At 43.5% G+C, this 25,691-nt stretch overlaps 1 protein-coding gene and 1 pseudogene across 3 annotated transcripts in view; both read right to left on the bottom strand.

Moving 5' to 3' along the window:
• Window positions 1-25,691, bottom strand: part of LOC130102555 (gastrula zinc finger protein XlCGF57.1-like) — a 192,232-nt gene that overhangs the window by 148,124 nt on the left and 18,417 nt on the right. Inside the window, exon 2 of one of the 3 annotated variants that reach the window (XM_056268507.1) lies at window positions 547-764. The exons of 1 other annotated variant lie outside the window; for it this stretch is intronic. In XM_056268507.1, the coding sequence (XP_056124482.1) occupies window positions 547-604 (58 nt within the window). In that variant the 5' untranslated portion in view covers window positions 605-764. Of the gene's footprint in view, window positions 1-546; window positions 770-25,691 lie in introns of all 3 variants that reach the window. One more of the 3 variants, XM_056268506.1, reaches the window with a different exon arrangement.
• Window positions 8,141-18,727, bottom strand: LOC130102534 (uncharacterized; annotated as a pseudogene).

The following is a 25,691-nucleotide window of genomic DNA, read 5'->3' as shown; positions in this document are numbered from 1 at the left end:
ACTTTGCGCGCTTTCAGTCATGGCAAACCATGCACGTGATAATAATAAAGCCTGCTTGCTTTTATGTTAAATTAACAGTTGTTTGTAAATTCCCACCTCTGCATTTTGACAATGTTGTTTTGCACTTCATTGTTTTATAGTTGTATAGTGTTTGTTAAAATTCAGTTGTTTCAGATGTTGTTTTGCACTTTTTAGCACAAATATTTTAAAATATTTGTATAGTTTGTTAAAATTGCACATTGTAACTGATATTTTGGAAAGCTGGTTGTTTATAAATCTAAATTGTTATTTAAATTTAATATAGTGTTTAATAATTGTTACATTTAGTACAGAGCCTGTAGTCTATCACACAAACATCTGATCTGATGTTGACAATCAATATAAAAATGTCTCAAACCTCCATTTACTGACCATTTGTTGAAGAAAAACCAGAACATTCTGTACCATTTCATAGTTTAACTGTTTATCTAAATGTGATGAAGTGCTTGAATGTTTCTAACATGAATGTTCTTCAGCATCATGAATGAATGAAGAATAAACACCAACCTCTTTGTTCTTCAGGATCTTCAGTGTGTTTCATTCTGCAGGGTTCTGGATCACTCATGTTCTCACTGTCCTCTTTAATAAACTCAGTCTTGGCAGATTTCAGCTCTTCCTGATGCTTTCATGCTCGTCTTCACTTGTAGCTGATGGGAATTTACAGCATTTATTGGGGAATTACAGTAGGAGGAGCTTCACTGATGATGTGATTGCAGTGGGAGGAGCTGATCTGCCAAAATAAAAAATAAAAATTACGGAGTTGTTTTTATAATAAATGACACTAAGCATTTATGTCTGTCTATTGTTGTAGCAAAAATTCTGTTAAACATCATCACTGCGTAAGAGACAACTCGGAATCAAATTATTAAAAGAGAAGTATTTATTCTTGCAAGAATAGGCCCAGTCGCCAACACAGCAGTTACCCTGTGGAGTGAGTGAGACACAGACAGGAAGAAATGGGCAATCTTTATGCTGCTCTTCAAGGTCCTTTTCCCTGCAGAGCTTCCCAGTAGTTTTCCACAGACAAAATGCCCTTTACTGCTAGCTTTGATATATCACTAACTAACCCTTTAAGCCCTCCTTAACTAGATGACCTTCTGTTTAGAGCAGCGAAGAAGCAGCACGATAGCAGTATGTCCGCTGTTTAGCAGTATTTCAGACTGGACCAACCAGCCAGGAAAACGGCGACATGTCTCGTATGCCATACTGCAATTTCGAGGGGTGGAACAAGTATAAGCAACTTCAACACGAGTAACTTAAAGCATTTGAAGACGCGTCACCCCGCAGCACACGATTACACAAAGGCAAGGGCAGAGAAGAATGAGCCGCGCCAGAATCAACAATCTCTGAAAGCTTCATTGAAACGAAGAGAAAAGTTTTCAAAAGACAGCCAACGAGCGATAAATATAACCGACAACATGTATTGAGTTTATTGTTCTGGATGACCAGCCGCGGTCAAAACTGAAATGCCGTTTTTGGACTTTAAATTATAAAGAGATTATTTTCTTATATCATTCATATATATAGATTTTTTAGATTCCTAGATGTATTTGTTGCACTTTTTTTTTATGCAGTTATATTATAAAACTAAAATACCTTTTTCAGTTTACAGTATTAGATGTGTGGTTGCATTTTAAGTTCTTTTTAACTTAAGAAAGATAAATATGTTGCTGTGAAATGTATGTCAGATAATAAAAATACTCTAGTTCACTGTATGTATTTGTTCGTGTTTAATTAAGGGATAAGTCTGAAACACGCAATAAAATAATTCTATCAGTTCATACAGTGCTAGTATGAATTGCAGCTGTATAGATACTGTACACACCCAGGTATCGGATCAGTACTCGGTATCGGCCGATTCCCTGAGTCCAGGTATCGGAATCGGTATCGGGAAGGGAAAAAGGGTATCGGAACATCTCTAGTTCTAGTGTCTCGCTCCAGCACTTCAGGTGTATAAACATAAATACATTTCAGAGAAGTTCCTCCTTCTCACATCAGACTGCAAATGATAAAACCATGTGACATTCCTTTGTCATATCCACTGAAAATCTAAAATTTTCTACAACACTATCTATTTATCGTACAGTAACTGATGGACAGCTAATGATCACAACCTAAGAATAAAAAACAAACAGAAACAAAAGCACAATAGGAAAAAAGAAAATTACAAAACGTATGTGGAACGCAACAAGTAATTAATATTGGCCTAAGTCACTTACATTTTAGACACGATACTGACTGTTTTTGTTCCATTTCAGCAGCGAAAATAGTTCCAAACAAAGATAATAGAAGAACCGTAACACATCTCACAGAAACACATAACCGTGACTTCATCTGAATGATTCAGAGCTTTGAACAATTTTTTTTCAGTCAAAGATTCAATTAACTGTTAGAAATAAAGTCTTCCAACACAAAGTGCCTTTTCTCTCCATCCTTTTATTGAGCGTAATGAATGAATAAAACAAAGGAAAAAGACCAGCGCTGGGAAGCTAGGAAAATAGCTTAGCTCCCAAATATGAAGCATTTTTAAAACGATTAGGGGGGAAGGACCATTATAAAGGTTCAAATATCATAAATATGCATATTTTTTTTTTGGACAAAAAACTTAGTAAGACAAACAGAACCTCAGATACTTTGATTGTTCGATCCATCAATTCATCATTTATTGATTTAATATGGCTCAATATAAGTATTTAGCAGTATATTTTCCAGTATATTTTAATAATGACAGATCGATTCTGTAGAACATTGATTATATGTTCTTAGCTATATCTGAATCGCAATTGTACTTTTGGGGAATCCGTAATGAGGACACGACACCTGGACAGTGGTAACGTTAGTTGGTCCAAAAACTGCATGTGATTAATCCAGTTCTCCAGTAAACTATCAACGTTATACAAAACCGAGTTATGTGTCCGTCATTCAACAGATTCCTATCAATTCCACTCACAGATCTCAAACTTTGATTTTTGACTTGACATTCAGTAACAGTTCTCACTCCAAACATCGAAACAATCACACAGATGCACATAAAAGCACTCAAAATCTCTCAGGTCTGAAACTTACTCATATTCTCATCATGCTCGCTGCTGCTGCACTAAATGTGTATTTCAGTGAGAAGACCCAAGAAAAGACGCACAAGTATCGCTGTGATCGATGAAAACAACACAGAAATGAGTCGCTTAAACAAACTGTATAAAGTGTGTGATGGTTGTGTAAAGATGGTGAATACCGTGAACTGCTCTCCTCGCCTCAGAAGACTCGACGCTAATTTTTCTGGCCGCTCTGTGCGCTCGCTGAGGCTAGTCTACCTCCTCCCTCTCAAACATGACACTGGCTTTGAGTGTGACCGGCTGATGATTGGCTGTTCTGCCTTAAGTCCCGCCTCTCTTGGTGTGTTGCTTGCTTTATCGGTCAGCTCGTGCCGAGGAGTCGGGCGGGAACTTATGGTTATTGTTATTTACATCTCCCTTTCCCAGGTACTTTGAATGAGTGTTTGCTTTAGAGGTTTTTAAATAAGCTTGATATGTGTTTGGGATTAGGACGATGTTATGTTTATATTTTGTTGACATGTTGAGTGTTTTTGGTATTATATTTCGTTTTTTAGACTAAACAGCATAAGAGTTTAATTAAGTAGGCATTCTGTTTGTGCTGCGTGATTTAAAGAAAAGTGCGCACTTTGCTCACGCGATCAGCATGGTGATCTGGTGTTTTCTCCAAAATAAAAACTCAAGGGTTTATTTCTTGCAAGTGAAGAAATTAGGTCAAAAGTATTGTAATTTTCCTATTCTATAGCGTACTATAAAATATACTTTTGAAACATTCATTTTCATATACAGTAGCAACCGCTAAATTAAAGTTTTATTTGCAAGTACTGATAATATGCGGGAGTTCGCATGGTCTTCCTTTCCTACGCACCTATCACCTACAGGTGTGCGATGGCGTTTGTTTATACAGTAGCATCAGAGCCGATCCTGACCTCCCTGGGGCCCTAAGCAAAAATCTGTTAATGGGCCCTCCTACCTGACCCATGAGCCATGTAAGCCATTTGCCATTGTCACACAGTCACACCTGACACCCCCAGTTCTCCCACTACAATCCTCCCTCGTTTAGTAAGTACTAATAAAAATGTAATTCCTGATATCAGAAATAGACATCTTTTATATTAATATGAAAAATTCACATTTTAAAATAGTACAATTTTAATTATTGATATAAAAAAATGCATCCTGTGAATTAATAAAAGCTAAAATGGCTTGCCATTGCATGTCACTGTGTTTTAAATGATAAAAGCTTATGTGCATCCATATTGGCCAGTATGTCCAGCCAATCAACATTTTAAATGCAAAATAGTCAATGTCAATAGATTGCTTTCCATCTTGCTTTATTGCAGAGTTGTAACTAAATTGACTGGGAGACTAGATAATCTGTTTGAAAAGTATGAGCGCCTAATGAGGAGTGCCATCAGGCCCATATTGTACTGGTAACTGGTCCCCATAGATGTTTTACTGGAAAGTAAAGTAAACAGAAAGCATGTCTCTATGAACTGTGGACTCCATGTGTGTGGCCAACGGTGCCAATGAGGGAATAATGCATGACCATTCAAAATGGTAAATGACGATGTTAGTCTAACAAATGTTATATCTCTTAGACTGCTATTCAATCACATTGAAACTTAAAACAAATTATTAGGGATGTCCCGATTCGATCACGCGATCGGAAATCGGGGCCGATCACGTGGTTTGAGACTCGATCGGAATCGGACGTTATCTCCCGATCAGGACTCGGATATATGTAAATTAGGGCTGTAACGGTACATGTATTCGTAATTATTGAACCGTTTCGGTACGAGGCTTCCGGTTCGGTACGCATACAAACCGAACGATACCTAGGACCATTTTTTCCTGCAGACAAAATCCGCGCTGGCGCGATCACCACAACGTTGCGCAACATCAAATGGCAAACGTAATGAAAGCGGAACGAAACTGCGCTACTCATTGTATTGTGCTTAACGGACCCTTTACCAGTTCGGACCATCTGTGCAGCGAGAGATCAAGCGACACTGTGCTAAGAGATCCTGAAGAGATCCAGTGAAGAAAACATTTGAATTCGCCACTGAAGTAATAACATTTCTGCGAGATTTAGTGAGAAGCATTCACATTTCTCCGTTATTAACCGTAGATCTCTATTAGATCAAACAGCGCTGACGTGGACACCAGGAGAAACATTGTGCCGTGAATGAACATGAATTTAATGTTGCACTTCAAAACTCAAATATTATATAAATATATATTTAAATGTTATTTTTAATGTGATTACCAAAACATTATTTGTTCATCCTTCAAAGATTACCCCCATTTATAAACCTGAAAGTTTCAAGATGTAGGAAAACTCAAACTTATTTAAAAATAGTTTTTCTTTTAATAAATAGGAAATTTCTCTGGCATTTCTTTCTTTTTGCTGTATCGTATCGAACCGCATCGCAAATTTTGTGTACTGTTACACCCCTAATGTATATACACTCACCGGCCACTTTATTAGGTACCCCATGCTAGTAACGGGTTGGACCCCCTTTTGCCTTCAGAACTGCCTCAATTCTTCGTGGCATAGATTCAACAAGGTGCTGGAAGCATTGCTCAGGGAGTTTGGTCCATATTGACATGATGGCATCACACAGTTGCCGCAGATTTGTCGGCTGCACATCCATGATGCGAATCTCCCGTTCCACCACATCCCAAAGATGCTCTATTGGGTTGAGATCTGGTGACTGTGGAGGCCATTTTAGTACAGTGAACTCATTGTCATGTTCAAGAAACCAATTTGAAATGATTAGAGCTTTGTGACATGGTGGAAGTAGCCATCAGAGGATGGGTACATGGTGGCCATAAAGGGATGGACATGGTCAGAAACAATGCTCAGGTAGGCCGTGGCATTTAAACGATGCCCAATTGGCACTAAGGGGCCTAAAGTGTGCCAGGAAAACATCCCCCACACCATTACACCACCACCACCAGCCTAAACAGTGGTAACAAGGCATGATGGTTCCATGTTCTCATTCTGTTTACGCCAAATTCTGACTCTAACATCTGAATGTCTCAACAGAAATCGAGACTCATCAGACCAGGCAACATTTTTCCAGTCTTCAACTGTTCAATTTTGGTGAGCTCTTGCAAATTGTAGCCTCTTTTTCCTATTTGTAGTGGAGATGAGTGGTACCCGGTGGAGTCTTCTGCTGTTGTAGCCCATCCGCCTCAAGGTTGTGCGTGTTGTGGCTTCACAAATGCTTTGCTGCATACCTCGGTTGTAACGAGTGGTTATTTCAGTCACTGTTGCCATTCTATCAGCTCGAACCAGTCTGGCCATTCTCCTCTGACCTCTGGCATCAACAAGGCATTTCCGCCCACAGAACTGCCGCTCACTGGATGTTTTTTCTTTTTCGGACCATTCTCTGTAAACCCTAGAGATGGTTGTGCGTGAAAATCCCAGTAGATTAGCAGTTTCTGAAATACTCAGACCAGCCCTTCTGGCACCAACAATCATGCCACGTTCAAAGTCACTCAAATCACCTTTCTTCCCCATACTGATGCTCGGTTTGAACTGCAGGAGATTGTCTTGACCATGTCTACATGCCTAAATGCACTGAGTTGCCGCCATGTGATTGGCTGCTTAGAAATTAAGTGTTAACGAGCAGTTGGACAGGTGTACCTAATAAAGTGGCCGGTGAGTGTATATATATATATATATTCTCATTTTTTTGTTTTTATACACTTTTAAAACATTTTTATTTTTTGTTTACATGCCTGCCGGGTATTTTAAGTTGAGGTGCTATTTGTTTTTATATTAGACTTTTTCTATATTTACTGTTGCACTAAAGTCCAAAAGTGAAGATTTTATGTTATTTATTACTTGATTGTTCAAGCTACCTCACAGAAGTGCTCTGTTTGTTAACAGAGTTGTTGAATGTTAAAATAAGGTGAATTAAATAAAAAATAAGGAACATCCTGGATCTGTTTTTTCTCTCTTCTTTATTCTTTTTTTATGTATTATATAAGTATCGGATCGGGACTCGGTATCGGTAGATACTCAAAATCAAATGACTCAGACTCGGACTCGAGGGCAAAAAAACCTGATCGGGACATCCCTACAAATTATATAACCATTAAGTATTGTTACGGCTGGCTCGTAAACCGCAACATAAAAGAGGCAAACAACAAATACTTGAACAATAAACCAATTTATTGACAAACCAAACAAACCAATTATTAACTAATCAGAAAAATCAATGTCTAGGGGAAAAGTAAATACACGCGCGTTTCTACACAAAATAAACAATATCTGGCACTAACAATAAAGATGGGAGAACAAACAAATACCCAGAAGAAATAAGGTGGGAGAGAAAACAAATAAAACGAGAGAGAGCTCAGCTCCCGAGAGAGACAGAGCCTCAGAGCTGCGAGCTGAAACTAAGAGCTCAGACTAGGAGAGACCGCTCACTCCCCAATCACAGATCTTTATACTACTCCATATAAGGAGTTAATTAGGGATGGAATACACCTCTTGCTCAACTAACGCCTGCACTGTGTAGCAGAGCCAGTAGAGGCAACCAGGCGGGCGTAACACCTCCCTCACAAAAAGTATTCCTCCAAACTAAGGAATGCAACAAAAAAAAACACAACAACAACACAACAACAACAACAACTGCACGGTTTATCCCACTCCACTCGGTTCCTGCTTCCTGGGCCCTAGGAAAACAGGATAGAAAGAGAAGGGAGAAAAAGGAAAAAACACAATACATTATATACTCATGCTCGAGATAAGGCATCAGCGATGACATTTTCCGTGCCCCGGATGTGTTTAATGTCAAGGAAAAATGGCTGTAAGAAGAGACTCCACCGCATTAACCTTTGATTACGATCCTTCATTCTGTGTAAAAACACCAAAGGATTATGATCGGTGTAAACCACAATTGGACTTGTGGACGATCCCAGATAAATTTCAAAATGTTGGATGGCCAAGATAAGAGCAAGTGTCTCCTTTTCAACCACAGAGTAAACTCGCTGATGGACGTTGAACTTTTTTGAAAAATAACAGACTGGGTGGTCTATTCCATATTGACTTCTCTGTAGGAGAACAGCTCCGGCTCCAGTATCACTGGCATCAACAGCTAAACAAAAAGGCTGGGAGAAATCGGGTGCAACAAGCACAGGAGCACTAGCCAACAGTGCTTTGGCTCCCTCAAATGCCTGTTGGGCAGCTGTAGTCCAATTAAAGGATACTTTTGGGCTTATGGGATCAGTCAAAGGTGATACAATAGAGGCAAAATTTGGGCAAAACCCCCGATAATATCCGGCCATTCCCAGAAACCTGCGCAACTCCTTGCGATTTGTAGGCACTGGAAAAGCACAGATGGACTCAATCTTAGCTTCGATGGGACGAACATGTCCGTTTCCTACTATTGTCCCTAAATAGGTAACCGTAGCTTTCCCAAATTCGCACTTTGCTAAGTTTAAAGTTAAAGAAGCGTCAGACAAGCGAACAAACAACTCCCTTATTTGGACTAGGTGATCCGACCAAGAGTAACTGTACAGAACCACATCGTCCAAATAAGCGTCACAGTCAGGTAATCCACACAACACCTTATTTATGAGGCGTTGGAAGGTGGCGGGAGCATTTCAAACCCCAAACGGCATCACACGATATTGCAGGAAGTTATCAGGTGTTACGAATGCAGACAGTTCCCTTGCTCTATCAGTTAATGGAACCTGCCAATATCCTTTCAAGAGATCGAACTTGCTCACAAATTTTGCAGACCCCACTCTATCCACGCAATCATAGGATAACAGTCAGGCTTAGTTATGGAATTAAGCTTGCGATAGTCGGTGCAAAATCGGTAGGATCCGTCAGGCTTATTTACAAGAAGACAGGGGGAACTCCAGGCACTAAAGCTGGGCTCAGCCAAGTTGTGATCTAATAAGTAAGTCACTTCCTTTTTCAACAAGTCCCGCTTCACGGGGTTTACCCTATACGCATGCTGCTTAATTGGTGAAGCAGAACCCACATCAATATCATGTTCAATCACTGTAGTGCAAGTGGGCACATCAGAAAACAACTGAGGAAAAAACTCCACTAGCTGAAGAATGTCGCGTTTCTCAGAGGGAGATAGATGAGGTAAATGAAAGACCAGGTTTGAATACATCTTAGAGTTATTCAACCGTCCCTCGAGAACCCCTCGAGAAGGAAAATGTATGGAATCATCCCTCATGCGATTCAAGGAGGAAGTCTCCGAAAATGGTGTTCCTTCCACGCTCAACTGTGAAGAATCAGCAGGCACAATGGCCACTAACCCCACAGAAGATCCAGAAGGAAAGTAAGGCTTCAAAAGGTTTATGTGGCAAACCTGTACTCCCTTACGTCGTTCTGGGGTTTTCAAAAGATAATTCTGTCCAGAAAGACATTTGAGAACCGGATAGGGACCTGCAAAACGGGCTTGAAAAGGATTAGTTACAAGCGGCAACAAAGCTAGTACCTGGTCCCCAACCTTAAATTCCCGAGCCACTGCTCGTTTGTTAAACAACCTCTCCATCTTACTCTGTGACTTCCCCAGTTTCCTCTGAGCAATTGCTCGAGCCTCATGTAACCGATATCGGAAACCGCTCACAAAGTCCAAAACATTTTTGGAGGGTTCAGAAGGACTCCAATTGTCAGCTAAAACCGAATACCATGACCGAATACCAGATCATTTGGACTAAATCCAATGCTTTCCTGAGTAACCTCTCTCACTCCCATAAGCAACCAAGGCAGCCCCTCCTCCCAATCAGAACCAAGCTCCACACAGTAGGATCGCAGCAATGACTTCAAGGTCTGATGAAATCTTTCGAGGGCCCCTTGACTCTGAGGGTGATATGCACTGGAAATGTTGTGACTGATCTTCAACTGATGTAAGGCCTTAGCAAACTGACGGCTCATAAAATTAGAGCCCTGGTCAGACTGAATAACTCTTGGAATGCCAAATGTTGACATGAAGGAGGTTAATGCTCTTAGAATAGATTTTGCAGTAATGGACCGGACAGGATATGCGGCTGGATACCTGGTAGATAAACACATTACCGTAAGTAGATACAAATTACCAGTCTTTGATCTAGGTAAAGGACCTACACAATCAACCAGCAAATACTCAAATGGTTTCGAGATAGCTGGGATAGCTTGGAGAGGAGCAACAGGGATTTTCTGGTTTGGCTTACCAGTGAGTTGACACACATGACAAGTTCTAATAAACTTTGCCACATCCCTTTTCAAACCAGGCCAGAAGAACCTGCGTTGTAATCGATCATATGTTTTCCTTACTCCCATATGTCCAGCCATTCCATCATGTGCTAACTCGATCGCAGACTGCCTAAATTTAAGAGGAACTATCACTTGAACATAAACCTTAGTAATGGGCTCAGATTCACTGACCCACCGTCTGAGCAACAATTCATCTTTCAGGAAGTAGTAAGAGGGTAACCGAGTCTCAACATCCCCCTCGACACAAACCACCGAGAACAAAGGCTTAAGCGTTACATCAGCTAACTGTTCTCGAATCAGGTCTTCTCTAGAAACATGGAAAATGGAAGATAAAAATTTCTCCGAAACTGCCGTCTCCCCAGAGGCAAACTCTTCTGAAAAGAGAACAGCTGAGTCTGAAATACTACATCGTTCTACATCATCCTCAGACTGAATGGATAGCTGTTCCTCCATGGTTATTTCACCATCAGGATGTAAATAAATTTCACCTTCACTCTGTCGTTCAGCTTCAAGTTGTCTTCCCCTGGCTCGGGTGACAGCACAGGAAGGAAACACGTGGGGAAATTTCACACCACACTCATCAGGAACATCTGTAAGCATAGGTGAGGAGACTACAACAGTTGATGGTACAGGTTTTAATGTTCCCCAGACATTTCCCTGAGCAAGATCGTTCCCCAAAATAAAAGACACCCCTGGTACAGGAAGGGAAGATCGTACTCCAACAATCACATCTCCACTTACAATATCAGAGGCAAGGTGTACCCTGTGTAAAGGAACTTTTAAGAAGGCCATTTCTATCCCCCTAATTAATACATCCTTCCCGGTCGCAGTATGACCTGAGAGTGGGAGAACTCCCTCTAGCAAAAACGACTGAGAAGCGCCAGTGTCTCTCAAGATCTTCAAAGAAACTTCTCCCTCTTGCCCTGGCAAAGACACTATGCCGGTAGTAATGAATGGAGCATACTCCGAATAATTATCTCCAACATCTACCTGTTTTGAGACTCCCTTTTCAATCTCAGGATTCTGTTGGTAAACATAACTCTCCAGCGGTTCTGGACTGACAGGGGGCACACTTGGGATTTTATTTGATGTACTCACTGGAGGCATCCAACGATTCCGGAATGACTTTCTACTCGGCTCACCTGAACCTCTATCAGAAAAAGAAACTCGGTGGGTCAGAACAAATTCATCAGCCAACACAGCTGCATTAGCTAATGTAAGAGCCTTCTGTTCATTCAAATAAGTAGACACAGACGCTGGTACACAGTTTTTAAATTCTTCCACAAGAATTAACTCCCTCAACTGGTTCAAGGTTTCTACTTTCTGAGACTGACACCACCTAGTAAACGTAATTTCTTTTTCCCGAGCAAATTCAACATATGTTTGCCTTTCAAGTCTTCTATAACCACGAAATCGCTGACGATAAGCCTCTGGTACTAACTCATACGCTCTCAAGATGGCTATTTTAACTTGTTTGAAATCTCCACTCTCTTCTTCAGAAAGAGAAGAAAACCCCTCCTGAGCCTTTCCCGTCAGAACACACTGCAAAAGCAAAGTCCAAACTTCTTCTGGCCATTTTAAAGAAGAAGCAACTCTCTCAAAATGTGCAAAGTACTTGTCTACGCCACGTTCACAAAATGGCGGCACCATCTTAATGTTTCTACCAACATCAAATTCAAATGAAGAACGCACAACCTGAACAGATTTTGAAGCTTCAGTTTTTTTTTGCTTCCAATTCAAGTTCTAGCTTTCTCATCTCTTACTCTCTATGTTCTTGTTCACTCTCACGTGCATACTCTAACTTCTTCAGCTCAAATTGTGTACGCTCACGCTCCTGTTCAAGCTCTAGTTTCTTAAACTGAAAACGTCTTTCCCAGTCCCTATTTTCTAACGCTTGAGTACCTTCAAACGATAGTTTCTCAATTTCAAACTGTGTTTGTTTCTCTGTAGAGATTAAATCTCTCTCAACCAATGGATATGCTGTCTTACCAAGACCAGCTTCATCTTCCACAACCAGAATTCCTTTGTCTATCAACTGAGTTTTAACAGTTCTTAACAAATCCTCCTTGCGCTTTTTATCAGTTCCAGTCAAAATGATTGTATACCTCTCTGCAATTTCTAGAAGTTGTTCCTTGGTGCACCGATCCAGAAACTTCTCAGAAAGCTCAACACTCAATCCCTGAATGGAAGTCATTTTGGACTAACATCCAATTCACACAATGAAGATTAGTTAATTGACTACAACAAATCCAAAATAATTCTAATAAAACCTCCCAAAACAAAAGTGCCAGGCAACAGCTTAAGCCCTAGCCCCTATAACGCTAGAAATTCAAAAAGATCAAGTGAATCTACATGTCCATGACAAAAATCTTAGTTTCATTCAGATTAATCAAACAGATTCTAAAGTCACTTCAAAAATTTCAGTGTCATAACAAGGACGATAAACTAGTGCTCAATTACTATAGGAAAACTTGGTATAACCACTCAATACAGTGCTAATTTACTCACAGTAAACAACAATCGGTCATACTCTATAGGCTACAACAGCTGTGACAAACTAACTTCCCTACTAGTCATCTATCACTATTGTCCTCAACACAAGATCTTCGTGTAAACGAATCAAATTTAATATTTTAACCGTTCTACACAAACATCAACTTCCTATAAAACGAAACACACTGATAACCGCACGCGAAACATGTTCTCCTTATAATCAAGCTAAACAAACTCAGGGAGAAAATATAAAGTACTCACCAGGATTTCCATTGGCTCTTCATCTCCGATATGCCTGCCTGTTGAAACTAACTATCCTTTCTAGTCTTCAAAGGACTGCTGGGCTCGAGGCGACTTGAAACGCTAAACCTCGTAACAACCGTTCTCTAAATGAGTTCAGCTGCGCGAGAAGCGTACCCCCACCCGGGATTTCCTTCCAAAACTCAAAATAAAATACAAAACGAAATCAACAAAACAACAAACAGTGTTGCGATGGAAGGACGCTCACGAGCTGCCCAGCTGAAACACTCTAACTAACCGGAGTGAAAGCCGATCCTTACCAGAAATCCTGAAGAGACAATAAACCACTCCCTCAAACAAAAACGCTCAAAAATCTCGGACGAGGCCCCATTTTATGTTACGGCTGGCTCGTAAACCGCAACATAAAAGAGGCAAACAACAAATACTTGAACAATAAACCAATTTATTGACAAACCAAACAAACCAATTATTAACTAATCGGAAAAATCAATGTCTAGGGGAAAAGTAAATACACGCGCGTTTCTACACAAAATAAACAATATCTGGCACTAACAATAAAGATGGGAGAACAAACAAATACCCAGATGAAATAAGGTGGGAGAGAAAATAAAACGAGAGAGAGCTCAGCTCCCGAGAGAGACAGAGCCTCAGAGCTGCGAGCTGAGACTAAGGGGGCTTTTACACTGGGCTCGTTTGCTGCGGTCCGAGCCCGAGTGCGTTTGTTCCCGGTGCCCCCCGCAGCGTTGGTCTGGTTTCACACTCAACTTGATTCTATCGAACCCTGGTGCGTTTGCGTGCATGTGACGTCATCGCAAACGTGCACGGCGCATGATAGAAAACAGAACGTGGGTCAATATTATTATTTTTTTATTATTAATTCGCTGCTATTATGCGCAGTTGAGTGAACACTACAGGTTTACTGTGCGTGTGTCACATAAGGTGGACTTCTGCTGCTTGCAAACGGACTCTTTTGAGGAGACAGTTGATTTCCAACTTTGTTGCCCTGATTCCACGCGCAATGCACGAATACACTGCAGGCTCACTCTCGCTCGTATCCAAGGTAAATCATCAACACTATCATCCCTTACAAGCGTTTTATTTAACTAAATACATCACAATAAGCTAAAACGCATGCGCAGGTTACTTTACTTCCTGAACAAGTGTGCACCCGAGTCCGTGTTGCTTTCACATTCACGCGAACCGCGGCACGGTTCAGGAGCAAACGAACTCAGACCACCTCTTCCAGGTAGTCTCGGGTTCGGTACCCCAGTGCGCACCCGGGTCCCATGACAGCGTTCACATTAGCGATTTTTCATGCGAACCGTGCCCCGTTCCGAACTAAACTGCCAGTGTGAAAGCCCCCTTAGAGCTGAGACTAGGAGAGACCGCTCACTCCCCAATCACAGATCTTTATACTACTCCATATAAGGAGTTAATTAGGGATGGAATACACCTGTTGCTCAACTAACGCCTGCACTGTGTAGCAGAGCCAGTAGAGGCAACCAGGCGGGCGTAACAGTATGCAAACATACCTTTAAAGAAGAGTTGTACGAGGCAAAATGAGCAAAAACACACCGGAAGTCCTACTCTCTCACTCCTGACACTTTCAAAGAGAGTTCGCTAACGCATACACGTCATGAAGTTTATCAACAAAGTTTTAACTCGATGTACACTGTGATAAAGTGTACATAAAGATAAAAAGACCGTAAACAAGACATATGTATGAGAGAGTAAATATACTATGCTTCCCGTCTGCCTCCACAGTGAGACTAAGCGCGAATGCTGAAAGGGGAACTGGTTTGTCCACACTGGTGTGTCGGCAAGAACAAATAAGACTCCAGAGTTGGAAGTTTACTGATGGTTTAGTTTGAATGGTAACAGTGAGTGGTCTGAAATATCAAAGAATAAGTATAAATATAAGATAAACAAATAAATCAATAACATTCACATAGGCAGTTTCCCTGCTTTTTCCTACGGTTTTGCGAAGAAGAAATGCTGGTCTTTTGGTTTGGAATGACATTCGGGGGAGTAATAAATGACAGAATTTGACTGGACTGGCTCGAGCTGGGGCGGACTGGACTGGCTCGAGCTGGGGCGGACTGAACTGGCTCGAGCTGGGCGGACTGGACTGGACTGGCACAAGCTGGGGCGGACTGGACTGGCTCGAGCTGGGGCGGACTGGACTGGACTGGCTCGAGCTGGGGCGGACTGGACTGGACTGGCTCGAGCTGGGGCGGACTGGACTGAATTGGCTCGAGCTGGGGCGGACTGGACTGGACTGGCTCGAGCTGGGGCGGACTGACTGGACTGACTCGAGCTGGGGCGGACTGGACTGGACTGACTCGAGCTGGGGCGGACTGGACTGGCTCGAGCTGGGGCGGACTGACTGGACTGACTCGAGCTGGGGCGGACTGGACTGGACTGACTCGAACTGGGGCGGACTGGACTGGCTCGAGCTGGGGCGAACTGGACTGACTCAAGCTGGGGCGGACTGGACTGGCTCAAGCTGGGGTGGACTGGACTGGCTCGAGCTGGAGCGGACTGGACTGGCTTGAGGTGGGGCAGACTGGACTGGACTGGCTCGAGCTGGGGCGGACTGGACTGACTCGAGCTGGGGAAGACTGGAATGGCTCGAGCTGGGGCGGACTGGATTGGCTCGAGCTGGGGCGGACTGGACTGGACTGACTCGAGCTGGGGCGGACTGGACTGGCTCGAGCTGGGGCGGACTGGACTGGACTGGCTCGAGCTGGGGCGGACTGGACCGAATTGGCTCGAGCTGGGGCGGACTGGACTGGACTAGCTCGAGCTGGGGCGGACTGACTGGACTGACTCGAGCTGGGGCGGACTGGACTGGACTGACTCGAGCTGGGGCGGACTGGACTGGCTCGAGCTGGGGCGGACTGACTGGACTGACTCGAGCTGGGGCGGACTGGACTGGACTGACTCGAACTGGGGCGGACTGGACTGGCTCGAGCTGGGGCGAACTGGACTGGACTGACTCAAGCTGGGGCGGACTGGACTGGACTGACTCGAGCTGGGGCGGACTGGACTGGACTGACTCGAGCTGGAATGGCTCAAGCTGGGGCGGACTGGACTGGCTTGAGCTGGGGCGGACTGGACTGGATTGGCTCAAACTGGGGCGGACTGGACTGACTCGAGCTGGGGTGGACTGAACTGGACTGACTCGAGCTGGGGCGGACTGGACTGGCTCGAGCTGGGGTGGACTGGACTGGACTGACTCGAGCTGGGGCGGACTGGACTGGCTCGAGCTGGAATGGCTCGAGCTGGGGTGGACTGGACTGGCTCGAGCTGGGGTGGACTGGATTGGCTCGAGCTGGGGCGGACTGGACTGGACTGACTCGAGCTGGGGCGGACTGGACTGGACTGACTCGAGCTGGGGCGGACTGGACTGGACTACTCGAGCTGGAATGGCTCGAGCTGGGGCGGACTGGACTGGCTTGAGCTGGGGCGGACTGGACTGGATTCGCTCAAACCGGGGCGGACTGGACTGGACTGACTCGAGCTGGGGTGGACTGAATTGGACTGACTCGAGCTGGGGCGGACTGGACTGGCTCGAGCTGGAATGGCTCGAGCTGGGGTGGACTGGACTGGCTCGAGCTGGGGTGGACTGGATTGGCTCGAGCTGGGGCGGACTGGACTGGACTGACTCGAGCTGGAATGGCTCGAGCTGGGGTGGACTGGACTGGCTCGAGCTGGGGCGGACTGGACTGGCTCGAGCTGGGGCGGACTGGACTGGCTCGAGCTGGGGCGGACTGGACTCGCTTGAGCTGGGGCGGACTGGACTGGATTGGCTCAAACTGGCGCATGATAGAAAACAGAACGTGGGTCAATATTATTATTTTTTTATTATTAATTCGCTGCTATTATGCGCAGTTGAGTGAACACTACAGGTTTACTGTGCGTGTGTCACATAAGGTGGACTTCTGCTGCTTGCAACAAGTGAACACTACAGGCTCGAGCTGGACTGACTCGAGCTGGGGCGGACTGGACTGGACTGGCTCGAGCTGGGGCGGACTGGACTGGCTCGAGCTGGACTGACTCGAGCTGGGGTGGACTGGACTGGCTTGAGCTGGGGTGGACTGGACTGGACTGGCTCGAGCTGGGGTGGACTGGACTGGACTGACTCGAGCTGGGGCGGACTGGACTGGCTCGAGCTGGAATGGCTCGAGCTGGAGTGGACTGGACTGGCTCGAGCTGGGGTGGACTGGATTGGCTCGAGCTGGGGCGGACTGGACTGGACTGACTCGAGCTGGGGCGGACTGGACTGGACTGACTCGAGCTGGGGCGGACTGGACTGGACTCACTCGAGCTGGAATGGCTCGAGCTGGGGCGGACTGGACTGGCTTGAGCTGGGGCGGACTGGACTGGATTGGCTCAAACTGGGGCAGACTGGACTGGACTGACTCGAGCTGGGGCTGACTGGACTGGCTCGAGCTGGAATGGCTCGAACTGGGGTGGACTGGACTGGCTCGAGCTGGGGCGAACTGGACTGGACTGGCTCGAGCTGGGGCGGACTGGCTCGAGCTGGGGCGGACTGGACTAGCTCGAGCTGGGGCGAACTGGACTGGACTAACTCGAGCTGGGGCGGACTGGACTGGCTTGAGGTGGGGCAGACTGGACTGGACCGAGCTGGTGCGGACTGGACTGGAGCGGACTCGAGCTGGAGCGGACTGGACTGGCTTAAGCTGGGGTGGACTGAACTGGCTCGAGCTGGGGTGGACTGGATTGGCTCGAGCTGGGGCGGACTGGACTGGACTGGCTCGAGCTGGGGCGGACTGGACTGGCTCGAGCTGGACTGACTCGAGCTGGGGCGGACTGGACTGGACTGGCTCGAGGTGGGGAGGACTGGACTGGCTCGAGCTGGGGCGGACTGGAATGGCTCAAGCTGGGGCGGACTGAACTGGCTCGAGCTGGGGCGGACTGGATGGGTCGAGCTGGGGCAGACTGGACTGGACTGACTCGAGCTGGGGTGGACTGGCTCGAGCTGGGGCGGACTGGACTGGCTTGAGCTGGGGTGGACTGGACTGGTCTCCCTGATATTATCAATCTTATAAGTAAAGAAGTTCATAAAGTCATTACTGCTGTGTTGCTTGGACACTTCTGGGCTTGAAGCTTTCTTTTTCGTTAGTTTAGCCACTGTTTCAAATAAATACCTAGGATTATGTTTATTTTCTTCTAATAGGGTTGAAAAATAAGCAGATCTAGCAGCTTTTAAGGCCTCTCTGTAAGCAATTGAGGTATCTTTCCATGAAATCCGAAAAACCTCTAGTTTTTTTTGCATCTTTTCCATGTGATAGTATTAGATCTAGAGTATGATTACGACAATGACCCACAGCTCATGACCATAGGTGAGAGTAGGAACTAAGATCGACCGGTAAATCGAGAGCTTTGCCTTGCAGCTCAGCTCCTTCTTCACCACGACAGACCGGAACATCGACCGCGTTACTGCAAAAGCTGCACCGATCCGTCTGTCAATCTCCCGTTCCATCCTTCCCTCACTCGTGAACAAGACCCCAGGATACTTGAACTTCTTCACTTGAGCCAGGAACTCTCCACCAACCTGAAGTGGGCAAGCAACCCTTTTCCGACTGAGAACCATGGCCTCGGATTTGGAGGTGCTGATTCTCATCACAGCCGCTTTACACTAGGCTGCAAACCTCAGTGTAAAGCGTCTCAGTGCATGCAGGTCCTGGTCTGAAGGGGCTAACAACTTTCAAAACCACAAGTGGAACCAAAGTGCTGTACAGAAGGTATAAAAGAAAAAAGGTAAAAACAAAGACATAAAAACAATGCAAACATATGACATAAAAACTTACAAAGCATTGTCAAATGCTAAAGAGAACAAGTAAGTTTTAAGCGCACTCTGAAAAGCACCCAATGAAGGACAAGTTTTTACAGACAGAGGAAGGTCATTCCAGAGCCTAGGAGCTGGAACAGAGAATGCCCGATCACCTTTACATTAAATCAGTAACATACTCAGGTGCTTGGCCATGCAGAGACTTAAAAACATACAACAAAGCTTTGTATTGAATTCTGTATCGTATGGGTAACCAATGTAATTTAATTAAAACCGGAGTAATGTGCTCTCTCTTCTTAGTGCCCGTTAAAAGTCTGGCAGCTGAGTTCTGAACGAGCTGCAAGCGGAAGAGAGAAGCCTGACTCACACCCAGATACAATACATTACAATAATCCAAACGTGATGATACAAAGGCATGAACAACCTTCTCCATATCTTCAAAAGAAAGGATAGATTTCAATTTAGAAATTGATCTAAGATGGAAAAAACTATTCTTAACGACAGCATTGATTTGCCGGTCAAATTTAAGCTCAGAGTCAAAAATGACACCAAGGTTCCTCACGCTAGACAATTTTTTTCCCAGGAAACAACCCCAGGCAGTCATCATCCACACAGCCCTTATTTCCAAATAAAATAATCTCGGTCTTATCCTCATTTAAACCTACCCCAACCCCGTCCATAAACCTGCCCGTCACTGGGGTTAATACCATTTATGAGTGGGGTGGACTGGCTCGAGCTGGGGCGGACTGGACTGAATTGAGCTGGGGTGGACTGGACTGGTCTCCCTGATATTATCAATCTTATAAGTAAAGAAGTTCATAAAGTCATTACTGCTGTGTTGCTTGGACACTTCTGGGCTTGAAGCTTTCTTTTTCGTTAGTTTAGCCACTGTTTCAAATAAATACCTAGGATTATGTTTATTTTCTTCTAATAGGGTTGAAAAATAAGCAGATCTAGCAGCTTTTAAGGCCTCTCTGTAAGCAATTGAGGTATCTTTCCATGAAATCCGAAAAACCTCTAGTTTTCTTTTGCATCTTTTCCATGTGATAGTATTAGATCTAGAGTATGATTACGACAATGAGTAGGTCCTGACACATGTTGTCTAACTCCAATTGAGTTTGCAATGTCTTTAAATGCCAATCCCAATGCATCTTTTTCATTATCTACATCTTGTCCTTTCGGTTATGACCCACAGCTCATGACCATAGGTGAGAGTAGGAACTAAGATCGACCGGTAAATCGAGAGCTTTGCCTTGCAGCTCAGCTCCTTCTTCACCACGACAGACCGGAACATCGACCGCGTTACTGCAAAAGCTGCACCGATCCGTCTGTCAATCTCCCGTTCCATCCTTCCCTCACTCGTGAACAAGACCCCAGGATACTTGAACTTCTTCACTTGAGCCAGGAACTCTCCACCAACCTGAAGTGGGCAAGCAACCCTTTTCCGACTGAGAACCATGGCCTCGGATTTGGAGGTGCTGATTCTCATCACAGCCGCTTTACACTAGGCTGCAAACCTCAGTGTAAAGCGTCTCAGTGCATGCAGGTCCTGGTCTGAAGGGGCTAACAACTTTCAAAACCACAAGTGGAACCAAAGTGCTGTACAGAAGGTATAAAAGAAAAAAGGTAAAAACAAAGACATAAAAACAATGCAAACATATGACATAAAAACTTACAAAGCATTGTCAAATGCTAAAGAGAACAAGTAAGTTTTAAGCGCACTCTGAAAAGCACCCAATGAAGGACAAGTTTTTACAGACAGAGGAAGGTCATTCCAGAGCCTAGGAGCTGGAACAGAGAATGCCCGATCACCTTTACATTAAATCAGTAACATACTCAGGTGCTTGGCCATGCAGAGACTTAAAAACATACAACAAAGCTTTGTATTGAATTCTGTATCGTATGGGTAACCAATGTAATTTAATTAAAACCGGAGTAATGTGCTCTCTCTTCTTAGTGCCCGTTAAAAGTCTGGCAGCTGAGTTCTGAACGAGCTGCAAGCGGAAGAGAGAAGCCTGACTCACACCCAGATACAATACATTACAATAATCCAAACGTGATGATACAAAGGCATGAACAACCTTCTCCATATCTTCAAAAGAAAGGATAGATTTCAATTTAGAAATTGATCTAAGATGGAAAAAACTATTCTTAACGACAGCATTGATTTGCCGGTCAAATTTAAGCTCAGAGTCAAAAATGACACCAAGGTTCCTCACGCTAGACAATTTTTTTCCCAGGAAACAACCCCAGGCAGTCATCATCCACACAGCCCTTATTTCCAAATAAAATAATCTCGGTCTTATCCTCATTTAAACCTACCCCAACCCCGTCCATAAACCTGCCCGTCACTGGGGTTAATACCATTTATGAGTCTTCCCCTACCATCCTAGGAAAAAAAATATTGCTCCACAGATGTAGATCTACATTTTGCTTCGTTTCGCTCGTACATTTAACGGTGTGTACATACACGCGGAATCACTCGGACATTTAACGGCGTACACATACACGCAAAAGATGATGGTTAATTTCGGCGTGGACACACACGCGGATAGCTCAAAATGTGTATAGATAACACGCCACTTGACTTGAAAGTGGCGTGTATGTTTACGCAAAGTCATGATGTCATGTTGCCAAACCTGACACCCTCCGTCCCCTGGATGCGCCTAGAAATTCTGTCCATAAAAAAATATGAACAGAACCGGTGACAAAGGGCAGCCCTGCCGGAGGAGAGCAGGGGGCCCCGGACCCCATACTCCCGGAGCACCCTCCACAGGACGCCTTGAGGGACACAGTCAAATCCCTTCTCCAAATCCACAAAGCATTATGTGGATTGGTTGGGCAAACTCCCATGCACCCTCCAGCACCCTGTATAGGGTATAGAGCTGGTCCAGTGTTTCACAACCGGGACGAAAACTGCACTGTTCCTCCTGAATCAGAGGTTCTACAATAGGCCGTATTCTCATCTCCAGTACCCTGGCATAGACTTTACATCCATACATCCCCCTGTAGTTGGAACACACCCTCTGGTTCCCCTTCTTGAAAAGAGGGGCCACCACCCCGGTCTGCCAGTCCAGAGGTACTGTCCCCGACCGCCATGTGATGCTGCAGAGGCGTGTCAGCCAAGACAGCCCACAATATCCAGAGACTTGAGGTCCTCAGGGTATATCTCATCCACCCCCATTGCCTTGCCACAGAGGAGTTTCTTGACTACCTCGGAGACTTCAGCTTGGATGATGGTACTTTTTAACCATAAATGTCATTTTTTCCACCACAGAGGGCAGTGTGGTGGATATGACTGTGGTGGAAGTGACATTTCTGTAGTTTTTTTGTGAAAAAATGGAAGATAGCTTCACTGATTAGCTTTTAATTAATACTTAGCAATTCATGTATGCAAAATACTCTTATTTAACTTAAATAAATTTACTTTTTAAAAACACCCTTGAAGGTACAGCATGTTTGGAAATGACGTAGAATAAATATATTAACTGCTCAAGCAATATTTACCTTGATTTTTCTTCTTTTGTACTTGATGAAAATTTAAATTGCCTCCATATCAAACATGTGCTCTGATGTCACTGACCATTTCCATAGAAACCATCTAAACAATCATTCACACAAACTTTTTAAAGCGACATTACAGGTGTCAAAATCACTGTTTTCTCCTTGTCGCACACCCAGACCTTTTAACTTCAACAATGAAAATACAGTTTAAAAATATGACTTATTTGGTAACTATTAATATTCCTAAATTAAGCACTAGTGAAATTATTAAAATACATTATTGTATTTAATGTGAGACCACTATCAATATTACTTTTATTACAAAATATAGCTGTCGCACAGTATTGGTGTCATTTCCACCACAACACTATAGTTAGGTTAAAAAGTATGAAAAAATCATAATAGAAAGGTAGTAAAAAGTTAAGGTAGTTTTATTGTTAGTTTAACAAAGAAAGAGGAATATGTCCAAAATTATATGTATTTTTAAAAATATGACCAAAGTACATGAAAGTGCCCATAGTCTAAGAATCACCCGTATATTAAAATCACCAACAATTAGTACTTTATCTGCAGCCATTACTAATTCCGATAGAAAGTCCGCAAATTCTTTGAAAAAATATTTATGGTGCCCTGGTGGCCTGTACACAATAGCCAGCAGAATTCTCAAATTTGATTTATTGTTTACACTATATATTTTTACATTAAGCACCAACACTTCAAAAGAAGTATATTTAAAACTAGATTTCTTAGTGGTTTTTAAAATATTACTATAAATTACAGCAACACCTCCCCCTTTGCCTTTCGAACGAGGCTCATGTTTATAACAGTAATCTTGTGGGGTGGACTCATTTAAAGTAATGTAGTCGTTTGGTTTTAGCCAGGTTTCTGTCAAACACAGCATATCAAGATTATAATCTGAAATCATATCATTAACTATGAGCGATTTTGAATAAGGGATTGAATATTCAACAACCCAAGCTTTATCATTTGCTCATCTGTATCATATCTGTTTTTTTATTTGTTGAACATCAAGTACATTTTTAACCAGACGTTTTTTTGGATTTCCAAATTCGGGGAACAGACACAGTCTTTATATGATGATATCTAGGTGAAAGAGGCTCTGTGTGATGGGATTTATCTGACCTCAGTGACGCAATGCCGCTAGCAGACGGTCGGTTTAGCCAGTATGTCTGCTTCCTGACCTGAGCCCCAGATTGTCATGTTTTAGCTCTAAGACGATGAGCCAAATTACTAGAAAGAAGAGCAGCACCAGCCCAGGAGGGATGAATACCATCTCTTTTCAACAGATCAGGCTTGCCCCAAAAACTTTTCCAATTGTCTATGAATTCTACATTATTAAGCGGACACCACTTAGACAACTAGACATTGAGTGAACACAATCTACTAACTATCTCATCACTCCGGCGAACAGGAAGGGGTCATTTCACATATTCCCAGTAAACACGTGATGGGTGTTCGTTCGTCTTGCCTTCGTCTCTGTGTGGTCCTGTCCGGGAGGGTCGAAAGAACGAATCAGTGAAGGGGTTACACATGGATCTTCATGTGTATCTTCAGTTGAGTTTTAAAAGAGAAACTTGTTCCACACTGATCACACGTGTGCGGCTTCTCTCCAGTGTGGATCCTCTCATGTGTTTTCAGATTGGCAGACTGATTGAATTTCTTGTTGCAGTGTGAACACTTGTAAGGTTTTTCTCCAGTGTGGATCATCTTATGTGTTTTCAGATGTGATGAACGACTGAATCTCTTGTCACAGTGTGAACACTTGTAAGGTTTTTCTCCAGTGTGAATTCTCTGGTGCACTTTTAATTTCTCAGCTGTTCTAAAAGTCTTCCCACACTCAAAGCACATGTACTCTCTCACACCAGTATGAATTTTCTCATGTCTATGTAAATATGGCAGCAGTGAAAAACTATTTCCACACACAGAACATGAATGCGGCTTCTCCTTCGTATGAACTGCCAGGTGTATCTTCAGCTCTGATGCCCTAAGAAATGATTTGCCACATTGATCACATGTGAACAGCTTCTCTCCGGTGTGGATCATCATGTGACTTTCAAGGTGTGATGATTGTGTGAAACTCTTCCAACACTGATCACAGGAGAACGGCTTCTCGCCTGTGTGAACTCTCATGTGAACAACAAGATTTTGTTTGCTTGTGAAACTCTTTCCACACTGAGTGCAGGTGAACGGCTTCTCGCCTGTATGAACTCTCTTGTGAATCTCAAGACGTTGTTTGGTTGTGAAACTCTTTCCACACTGAGTGCAGTTTAAAGATTTCTTGGCTCTTCTTTTCTTTAAAAATGTATTTTTAGTCTTTGAGCGACTCAAAGGTTTTTCTCCAGGTAGGACATGATGTTCCTCCTTCACTTCACTCAGTTCTTCTCTCTCCTCCTTCACTTCACTCAGTTCTTCTCTCTCCTCCTTCACTTCACTCAGTTCTTCTCTCTCCTCCTTCACTTCACTCAGTTCTTCACTCTCCTCCTTCACTTCACTCAGTTCTTCTCTCTCCTCCTTCACTTCACTCAGTTCTTCACTCTCCTCCTCCACTTCATGATGTTCCTCCTCCACTTCATGATTTTCCTCCTCCACTTCACTCAGTTCTTCTCTCTTCTCGCTCTCCTCCATCGGGTCTGACATGAAAGAAAAACTCTCATTTTAAAATGTTCTAAATAATCAAAATAATTCAAAGAGAGAAATATGGAGTGAATGGAGATTACAATTATCCCAGATGTAACAGACAACTGCTATAAAATAATACAATATTTTTTGTTTTGTTATAAATTAATTATACGTCCCTGAAACTTACCAAGAATGAGTTACACTGATCTTCCAGTTATTTAAAAAAAAAACATTATAGGCACAAATCCCATGTTTCTGTAGTGAGAACTATTAAATATGTTTGGTCAATGACACACTAATCTAACATATGAACAGGGGTGCACATAACTTTTTCAGTGAGTTACTCAGGTGAGTACCAGGAGATGGTGTTTGGTACTCACCCCATATGTAGCGTGGTCTTAATAAGTGCAGTCCTCCTCAGTGTAGAAGCTGTCAATCACAGCTGTCAATCATGACATCACATTCCCGTTTTTATAGCATCAAATAACTAACTAAAGACCGAACTTATTTTAAAAAACGAACACTTAAATTTACATTAGCGTGAAAAAAACGACCTAAAATGACAGAAAACATCTTTGGAAAAATTTAATTTGAAGTGCAATTTGATTGTGTAGTTCATTAGACTTCATGGTGAGGATTTTGAACAACTCAC

Source organism: Rhinichthys klamathensis, unplaced genomic scaffold, assembly GCF_029890125.1.
Source record: "Rhinichthys klamathensis goyatoka isolate OS25496 unplaced genomic scaffold, OSU_Roscu_1.1 h1tg000274l_1, whole genome shotgun sequence".
In the NCBI taxonomy this organism is placed as follows: Eukaryota; Metazoa; Chordata; class Actinopteri; order Cypriniformes; family Leuciscidae; genus Rhinichthys; species Rhinichthys klamathensis.
This window is presented reverse-complemented; position numbering and strand designations above follow the sequence as displayed.